A 9,480-nucleotide genomic window follows, 5' to 3' on the forward strand; every position below is an offset into this window, starting at 1 on the left:
ATGTCTCGGTCTCTTCAGGGCCCTCCTCGGTCCTCTCGATTATGCGAGGGAGAGCTATCAGGTACGAGGGTTTAGGGTTTAGGGTTTAGGGCTTAGGGTTTAGGGCTTAGGGCTTAGGGTTTAGGGTTTAGGGTTTAGGGTTTAGGGTTTAGGGTTTAGGTGTAAGGGGTTTTTAGGGTTTGGATCTGTGGTTTGTCTGCCGTAGATACTTCCCCTCGAGAGGGACCCTTAGGGGCGCCTGCAGGAGGCGCTGCAGCAGCAGCAACACCAGCAGCAGCAGCAACAGCAGCAGCTGCTGCTACTGCTGAGGAAGGGGCTCCTGGCTGTCCTTTCCCCTCTCTTATATGCATTGCAGTTGGTGCGATGACGCAGTTGGGTATGGCCGCGTAAACCCTAAACCCTAAACCCTAAACCCTAAAGGGCGAACAACCTCATGAGCCCTCCGGGCGTTCTTTGGATATGCCCTGAAGAAGCTACAAGACAGAAAACTTACTTCCTAGGGTTTAGGGTTTAGGGTTTGGGGTTTGTGTGGGATGTTTGAGCAGCGCTTCACTTCCCCCCTCTGCGGCCTCGGACCGTTTTATGTCTGCGTTCCGTGAGGCGGGGGTTTAGGGTTTAGGGTTTAGGGTTTGGATGGCGCTTGCTTTGAACTGAAGCATTTGGTGTTTAGGGTTTAGGATGCATGGTTTTGTCGCCGTTGGTTGGTGTTGTATTGTTGTGTTAAGGGTTAAGGGTTTAGGGTTTAGGGTTTAGGGTTTAGGGATGGGGTGTACGTACAGCTGAAGGCCGGAGTTTCTGGGGAGAAGTGGAGGCCTCTGTTATGTCGCATTTATTTTTCTTTGGGGCTTCTGACTGATTTGCCTCTGACTGAGGAGGCGCTGAGTTTAAGAAGCAATCTGCAGCAGCCTATAACTCCTCTGTAAGCGGCTTGCTGCTCTTCGCTTCTTGCTGCTGCTGTCTTTGCTGCGGTGGAGTGCTTTAATGTTGTTGTTGGTGTGTCTCTTTAACTCTCTCTCTCTCTCTCTTGCTTTGTCTCTGTCTATGTCTCTCTCTGTTCCTCTCTCTCTCTGTCTATCTATCTATCTCTCTCTTTATCTATCTATCTATCTATCTATCTATCTATCAACCTGCTATATATATATATATATATATATATATATATATATATTTATATATATACTGCAGTGCCTTCTCAGCTGTGTCTTTTGATGTTGTTGCAGTATAATCCTGATGCCCTTTTATTTGTTTCTTCTTTAATTTGGTTTTCTTCTGTTGCTGCTCTGCTCTCCCTTGCTGTCTCTTTTATTTTATTTGTTTGCACTGTCTCTCTTGCCTCCTTCTTTCGTGTTGAGGGCTGCTGCTGCTTCTTTTATGCGCCCTTTAACCTCGCAGAACACTGTTTTACCCTGCTGTTGCTGCTGCTGCTGCTGCTGCTGTTGCTGCTACTGTTGCTGCTGCTGCTGCTGCTGCTGCTCAGGGTGTGGGATTTACTGCGACAGAGCGAAGAAGCTTTCTTTCAAGGTATTCCCTCGGCGTCAGCTGCGGCCCCCAACGCATCTTGAGCAGCAGAAGCAGCAGCACTAACAGCAGCAGCAGCAAAATGAGATATGTGTCTTCTTTATTTCTGTTTGCAGAGCCTTCTTGGATGCCTGGAGAAGCAGCAGCAGAAAACTCCGCTTCTCCCTGGGGCAGCACAGAAGCTGCGGGAGCCGTTAGCACTGCAGCAGCAGCAGCAGCAACAACAACAGCAGCAGCAGCAACAACAACAATAACTGCAGCAACAGAAGGGGGTGTGGTTGCAGCGGGAATATTGCAGAGGCTCAGGAGGTCTCGTACTTCTTTTCAGGCTTTAAAAAGTTGAAGCCAACCCCACAACCCTCTTTTCTTCGTCTTTGCTTTCACCCTCTGTTACATGCAGTTTAAACATAAGACAAGAACAGCGCAGCAGCTGCTGCTGCTGTTGCAGCAGCTGCTGCTGCTGCTGCTGCAGCTGCTGCTGCTGCTGCAGCAGCTGCTGCTGCTGCTGCAGCATGGGGGTAAATGCAAGTGCCCCCGGGGATAAGTTACAAAATGTCCCCACCATTTAGTCTTAGGCCCTAAACAGGTTACATACGAATTATATATATAATATATATATATATATATATTATATAATATATATATATATACATTATTCGTATGTACCCTGTTTACGAAATGCGAGTTAACTTACTTATCCAAGTAATTGTTCTTAACTGTAGATAATATGCATTATATGTATGCTTGTATATATATAATATATATAATGTGTGGATTATGCGTATGTTTATAGACGGCGTATATGCATAATTATATTGTATGCGGTCAACAAGTGAGGGAAGCGGAAGTGGATCTGTTCTTCGGTGCGGATGCAGGGGTACTTCTGGGGGAATTATTTTAAGAAGGAAGGGCTTTTTGCAGTTTCTATGAGTTGCCCCCGCTGCAGCCTTGAGGTCTTTGCTTGTGTACCTGGGGGCGTGGGGGGTTCATTACTGCATGCATGCATAAAAAAAAAGTTGGGTGTACAAGCAGGGTGTATGCGTTGGGCATTCATTTGGATACAAATTCCTGCGAACGGGAGAAAGTTGGAAAAAAGATGCTTCACCTGAAGATGCACGCCTGAAGAGAGCAGCGGTCTTTTGCAGACAAACCCAAAGGGCATGCAAGACTAGAGAGAAACATGCAGCAATAATAGTTGTGAAGGTGTATAATGTTGTTGTCTTAGGTTTGAAAACAGTACACGTTTCTACTGAAGTGAAAATATTAAGGTTTCCTGCGCTCGTACATTGGCTATCCGACCAACGGCTTTCACGAGGTGTACAGACACCTCCTTTGACTAAATTAGAAACCTGTGCGATCTTGCAAGTTCCCACGAACGAATTCTTTTAGGAAAAACACACATAAACAATTTGATTATTTGGAATTCAACGGTAGTAAGATTGTGCAAAAAGAAGATAAAATTTCTTCCCTCGTTTCAGCCGCTCCATCGGCCGACCGCCAGAGGCGCTCGTTCAACATCTGCAAAGAAGGCCTCGTCAGTACGGTTCCATTGATTTTGTGCTTCAGTATAGTTTGATTTCAATATTTCGCAGCTTTTCAACTAGTAGAATCCCTATTGGAGTTCTTCAAATGGGCGTTTCCTGCTCAGTTGAATCCATTCGCCATGTGAAAAGGAATACCGCACGCGCGAGGAGAAAACCTCCCAGATGATGCTTTCGCCGGCCCACACCTCGAACAAAGGCTACTTCTTTCATCTTAAAGCTCAAATTAAAGGACTTCCGAGGGCTTCAGCAGGGGCCTGACCCTCCCATCCCCAGAGCCGCCCCAACAGGAGTCGGTGTTGACGGCGATAGTGCAACGGGGAGACCAACGAGGGAAGAAGCGGATACGAGAAGATATTCCAGCTAAAGGGACCACAGAGTTGCTCTAGTGGCCTTGGTGTTTGAAGGTTTCGGTCTGCCTTCTGAAAGATCGCCGGTCTTTTGCTTCTTCTTTCCCTAGGGTTTGCTTAGGGCTTCCTGCTGGTTGTCGCTTTTCTTCTGGTGTTCTATTTGATCGTTATTCCATCGCAGCAGAGGATACCGTCCTATCCGCTTGCGTCTTGTGCGCATGCAGAAGCCATGGCGAGTCCGTACATAGTGTCTCGCCCTATATACGGGGGCCCCCCCCTTTCTCAGGGGCCCTCAATGCCGTTTGCATCGATGGGGCCCCTTCCCGGCAGCCAGAGGCCATACAGTGGAATGCCGTCTTACGGCCCTCCTTCATCGATGCCTGCGTTAACTCCTCTTCCTTCTTCTGGAGAAGATGTTTATGAGGATTTACCTAACTTCCGTGGAACTCCGGGTGTAATAATATTCTGTTTATATTTGTTGCTTGTGAGTTCTTTGTTTGCTAATCTGGGTCGCTCTGACTTTAACTTCGTGTTATATCTATTGGGATATCATATATGGTGTATAGAGAGCGATATGAAGACAACTGCAGGGCTTCGCCGCCTCGTCCGGGGAGCTCGCCAGTTTGCAGTACTTTTGTCTGTTGCTACCCTTGTAGATATTACATGGAATTTCATTGCTTATTCTACTTGGGCATGCGATAAAGCAGAGCCTCAACTCTGCTTCCCTGAACCCCAAGATCTTCAGGTTCGCTGGAGCTACGGCGCCCACAGCCTCGCCCTCACCCTCTCCCTCATCAACCTCGTCTTAAAGGTGCGGCTGATGCATGCGCCAAATAGGGTTTAGGGTTTAGGGTTTGCGGGGGGCGCTTCAAAGATTCGCCAGGCGCCAGCCTGAAGCCAAATAATTTAGGGTTTAGGGTTTACTACGGGTTTGAGCGCGTGTGCCCCGCAGGTCCTCGTCATCTTCTTGACTTTCTCGTGGGTACAGCAGCAACGTGAGCTCAAACCCTAAGCCCTAAACCCTAAACCCTAAACCCTAGAGCAGCGCGCATAGGTGTCTAAGAGCCCTTTCCTTTCTTCTTTTCTAAGGTTTATGATGTATAACATACTTAAAATGTAATAGATTTAGTTTTATATTGTATATTTAATAGCATTTATTTGTTTATTTATTATTGTCTGCATCTGCAGGAAAACTGCTGGGCTTTACGGGTAGCCGGGGGACTGCGATGTCCCCGCCCCAGGCCGCGCCTGTGACGATGTGCGGCTAAACCCTAAACCCTAAACCCTAAACCCTAAACCCTAATTCCTAGCCCGAGAGGGTTTAGGGTTTGCGATTGCAGCAAACGATTTTGATGTCGCGGGTATCGCGCTCCAGCTGGGGCCCCCCTTAAACCCTCAAATAATATTTGCTTTAGGCTCTCCTGTACAGCGTTAAGCATCGAAGAGAGTCACTGGTGAAAACAAAACAAAACAAAGAGAGAAGAAGGAAGACGCAGGCTGTACATACAGCGCGTAGTAAAAGGCCCCACCATATACACTCTCCAAACAAACAAAAAAGAAGATAGACAGCCTTTAGATTTGAGGTGTATGTGCATACACCCCAAAGAAAACCAGTGCAGCTAATAGAACGTCAAGCGATACGGCAGCAGCGCATGCAAGTGCTTTCTGTTTGAACATAAAAAAGAAAAGCAATTCACACACACTCCCAGACAAACGCCAATCCTAAACCCTAAACCCTAAACCCTAGAGCAGACTTGTGAACGACAGCCGCTTTTCTGAGTCTTCTTTATCTCCTCCTTCTTTCGTTGTCTCTGCATGCGCGTTGGGGCTGTCATCCGTCTCTTCTGGTGGTGCATTTGCTGCCTTCTCCAACTCCCCGCTATCTCCTTCCTCGCTGCTGCTGCTGTCTGCTGCTACTGCGGCCGCCTGCTGCTGCTGCTGCTGCTGCAGTTCCTCCTGCTGCTGCTGCTGCAGTTCCTGCTGCAGCCTTCTTTTCAGCTCGCGCGTCTCTTCTTGCACAAGTCTTTCGTTTTCCTTCTCTCTACTCCATTCGCAGTTTGCTGCGTTGAAGGGCCCCAGCAGCCCCGGAAGCGGCAGCACCTTCAGCATGCTGCCTTGAGGCTTTGTTGCTGCTTCTTCTACGTCTGCTAAGTCCAACAAATCAGGTGCAGCAACAGCAGCAGCAGCAGCAGCACCATCAGCAGCAGCAGCGGTAGACTGTGCCGCTTCTGCGGGCGCACTGGCACCAGCAGCGGAGCTGTTTGCTGCAGCAGCAGCAGCAGCAGAAACAGCAGCAGCAGACGCAGCAGCAGGAGCATCTGCATTCATTTCAAGCAGATCTGATGTCTCTGCAGCACAAGAAGAAGAAGCCTCTGAAGGGCCCCCCCCTTCTCCTCCTGAAGACGGCTCTTGTACACCCGACTCCAGAGGAGTGCATGCTTCGCTGCTGCGGCTGCTGTTGCTGTTGTTACTGCTGCGGCTGCTGTTGCTGTTGTTGCTGCAGCTGCAGCTGTTGCTGCAGCTGGATTTCTCTTTTGCTTCCTTTTCTTCTTCTTCCTCGCTCTTTCTATGTACACTGTCTGCAGCATCACCACCCTCAGGGCTTCCGCTAATGCCTTTGGGGGACTCCTTGCGGCTGTCAGTACTACTGCTGCTGCTGTTGCTGCTGCTGCTGCTGCTGCTGTTGCTGCTGCTGTTACTGCTGCTGTTCGCAGCAGCAGCCGTTTGTGCGTCTCTTTCTGCTCTCCGTTGCTTCCATGAAAGCATTTCTTTTTTCCTCGCTTCTTTCAGACGCTGCACCCACCTCAAAGTTGTCGGTAGTCGCACGCTATCAAGCTCAGTACTTGCTGCCAGTGCTGTTGCTGCTGCTGCTGCTGCTGCTGCTGTTTTGGCTGCAGTTGCTGCTGCAGATGTACTGCCGCCGGTGGCCCCCCCTCCACTTCCCTTTTGCTGTTGCTGTTGCTGTTGCTGCTGCTGCTGTTGCTGCTGCTGTTGCTGCTGCTGCTGCTGCTGCTGCTGCTGCTGCTGCTGCAGCTGCAGCACGAGATCCGCGCCTCCATCCAGCAGCCAGTCAAGAGCCGCCTGGGTGTCTCCATTGAATTTAAGCAGAGCGAATTTACTTTCTGCTTCACCAAACCCTTTATTAACTAAAACAGCTAAAGATAATATATCTAAAGCAGCACCATCTGCTGCTGCAGTTCCTGCTGCTGCTACTCCTGCTGCTCCTCCTGTTGCTGCGCCCGTCGCCGCTTTGTCGGCCGCTGCTGCAGCTTCTGCTTCTGCTGCAGCAGCAGCATCTTCTGCTTCTCGTTCCCACTTGTGCAGCAGCCGCTCCGTCGTGCCGCAGCCAAAAGAAAAAGAGAACGGGTCAAAGGGCTCCTCCTCGCGAGACCCTAACTCCAACTCCACCTGCAAACCCCAAACCCTAAACCCTAAACCCTAAACCCTAATCCCCAAACCCTAAACCCTAAACCCTAAACATTGAATGCACGCTAATCCCTTCATTTCCTTCCCGATAAACCCCTACACGGCTACTAGCACACGCCACCCGCCCCCCCCCCACAGACCCTCAACCCCGTAAACCCTAAACCCTAAACCCTAAGGGTAAACGAACCAGGGGTTTGAGTTGCTGAGGCGTCATTTCAATCATAGGGCGGAACTCCATTCGCCGCGGCAGCACCGCAGCAACTGCATGCGCTGCACCAGCAAAGAAATCGTACTGCAGATATTTTAGGGTTTGAAGAAGAGAGTCGTAGATATCACATTTATAACACTCTAATATCTGCAGCCACTCAAACAATTCATCATCTACTGCACGGAAATTCTCGTAGGCTGCTGTTGTTGCTGCTGCTGCTGCTGCTGTTGCTGCTGCTGCTGCTGCCGCCGCCGCCGCACCCGAAGCAGAAAAAGAAGAAGACAAACGCGTACGCTGCTGCAACACCCGAGTGAGAGAAACACCAGAACTCTTGGGGCTGCTGCTGTTGTTGTTGCTGCTGCTGTTGCTGCTGCTGCTGCTGCCTCGAAGCAGTTCGTGATGCTCCTCCTCTGGCGCCGCGTCATCGCCCTCTTCCTCTTGTTGCTGCCTCTGTTGCTGCTGTTGCTGTTGCTGCGGGTCTTGCTGTTGCTGTTGCTGTTGCTGTTGCTGCTGCTGCTGCTGCTGAAGGTGTTCAAGGTGGCGCTTTGCTAGCACCAGCTCTGCCAGCCGTTTGCGTCTGTGCTGCAGCTGTCTCCTGAGTTTTTCGTTGTGCTCGCGGTGTCTGCGAAGGGGTTCTAAAACATTAAAAGATAAATCTCGTTTAAGACGGGAGAGAATAGCATGAGGCGCATCTGAACGTACAATAAGATGTACAGCCTCTCTATAGCAGCATACATCTCGAAGAATGTAGCTGTCGCTTTTCTTTGATAGACCCAGCACTGCTGCTTCGCTTAACCGCTCTAAACCGCAGCACATGCTCTCAACACCTTGTAGATACACCCGAACGCCGCGCTCCACCGCCTGCAATGTCGCATCATATTGCAGCATGTCCTGAATCATGCCATCAAACACAGGGTCTTGCTGCTGCGCAGCGCTGCTGCTGCTGCCCCCTGCTTGCAGCCGATCCAGCCACAAAGAAAACTCCGTCTTTAGACTCGAAAAAGCCTCCTCGACGCTCCCCATCTTCTTCTACTTGAGACGCCAACCGGCACAGCCGCAGAGGCAGAGAGAAAATGAAGAAAATAAACGGCAGCAGCCAATACAACTCGGTAAGGAAGAGAAATGCGGAAACTCTAAAAAATAAAAACAAGAATTAATGCAACTTAACACGAGATCAATGAAGAAAAACATAAAAATAAAACAAATTCTTCAATATATACTCGCGAAACTTGAATGAAGGAAAGCCACGCGCGCCAAGCAGAGCTGGAAGCTGCGGATACACCCGAATGGAGGGGAAGATAAGAAGAGAAAAATAGAGGTAAAAAGAAAAAGAAACAAATTAAACTGCTTATTATTCCTCTCCTTCTGCTTTGCAACACCAAAGAAGAATAAAAATGAATGAAGCCGCCGATGGTGTTTCGCAGGAAGTAGAGGAAGCGCCAGAGCCTCAGGTGTACATACACCTGAATATACGGCGAAATTAAATGCAGAAATCCTTTCGAATTAATTGCAAATCATTTTCTTTTTCAAACAAACCAACACTAATGCAACACACACACATTCAATACAACACAGCCATTCAGAGCGCATGCACACGCCCCAGTAACAACCCTAAACCCTAAACCCTAAACCCTAAAGCCTTCCTCTTCTCTGCAAAACTTCTGCAAATATTACGACGCATTTTAAAACAAATAATAGCAACATGACGCGTAGCAGCAATGAGACGCGCCGACTCCACCGTACTAACAAACCACTGAACCCTAAACCCTAAACCCTAATTCTGAAACAGTGTGAATAAGGCATCCACAGCCTAAACATGCAGCTAAGCCTTTCAAGTACAACCTAAACCCTTCCCCTTGAACTAACCTCTAAATTATGAACCCTAAACCCTAAACCCCAAGCCCTTCCCCTAAACCCTAAACTCCTATACATCATATAGAAGCAGATAAGACAGTTAGGGTTTAGGGTTTAGCGATCTAGGTGAAAGGTTTAGGATTCATGTTTAGGGTGCTGGCTCTATACTGCATCAAACTAGGGTTTAGGGTTTAGGGTTTAGTAATAGGTTAGATAACAGCATCTTATTCGTTCTCAAGGAGATCGTGGGGCCTCCTTTATGTTGTGCAGCTCTCTATACACCATAACATATTTAAAATATACAAATATATGTAGACATATACATAATACGCGAGTTATGGATATAATACACACGTTATACATCTATGCATGCATATATGCATATACATAAATATACACAGTATAATATTATATATATATAAAATATATATTACACTTAAATATAAATGATTAATATGCATATATACACGTACTACATACGTATCTCTACCTAATATATAATCTATATACATATATATATGTATATATTCATCTGGCTATTTCTTATACAACATAAATATATATATATATATATATATATATA

The 9,480-nt window shown here is 47.9% G+C and overlaps 3 protein-coding genes across 3 annotated transcripts in view; 2 read left to right on the forward strand and 1 right to left on the reverse strand.

Moving 5' to 3' along the window:
* EAH_00046340 (hypothetical protein, conserved) overlaps positions 1-1,861 on the forward strand; it is a gene marked incomplete at both ends in the record, with an annotated part of 6,706 nt that extends 4,845 nt beyond the window's left edge. Inside the window, 6 exons of the mRNA XM_013394689.1 lie at positions 1-61; positions 206-376; positions 546-595; positions 780-919; positions 1,478-1,521; positions 1,635-1,861. The exon at positions 1-61 is cut by the window's left edge and continues 279 nt beyond it. Coding sequence (XP_013250143.1) covers positions 1-61; positions 206-376; positions 546-595; positions 780-919; positions 1,478-1,521; positions 1,635-1,861 — 693 coding nt within the window. The remainder of the gene's footprint in view (positions 62-205; positions 377-545; positions 596-779; positions 920-1,477; positions 1,522-1,634) is intronic.
* A 1,897-nt stretch (positions 1,862-3,758) lies between these two features.
* EAH_00046350 (hypothetical protein, conserved) lies at positions 3,759-4,677 on the forward strand (the record flags this gene model as incomplete). Its single annotated transcript, XM_013394690.1, has 3 exons — positions 3,759-4,220; positions 4,362-4,404; positions 4,598-4,677. 3 exons carry the CDS (start codon positions 3,759-3,761, stop codon positions 4,675-4,677), a joined length of 585 nt encoding a protein of 194 aa, XP_013250144.1.
* A 163-nt stretch (positions 4,678-4,840) lies between these two features.
* EAH_00046360 (UBA/TS-N domain-containing protein, putative) lies at positions 4,841-8,066 on the reverse strand (the record flags this gene model as incomplete). The annotated part of the gene is made up of 3 exons (XM_013394691.1): positions 4,841-4,860; positions 5,164-6,817; positions 7,023-8,066. 3 exons carry the CDS (start codon positions 8,064-8,066, stop codon positions 4,841-4,843), a joined length of 2,718 nt encoding a protein of 905 aa, XP_013250145.1.
* Positions 8,067-9,480: the final 1,414 nt, after the last annotated feature.

Source organism: Eimeria acervulina, genomic scaffold, assembly GCF_000499425.1.
Source record: "Eimeria acervulina Houghton genomic scaffold, Eah_scaff685, whole genome shotgun sequence".
NCBI classification, from domain to species: domain Eukaryota; phylum Apicomplexa; class Conoidasida; order Eucoccidiorida; family Eimeriidae; genus Eimeria; species Eimeria acervulina.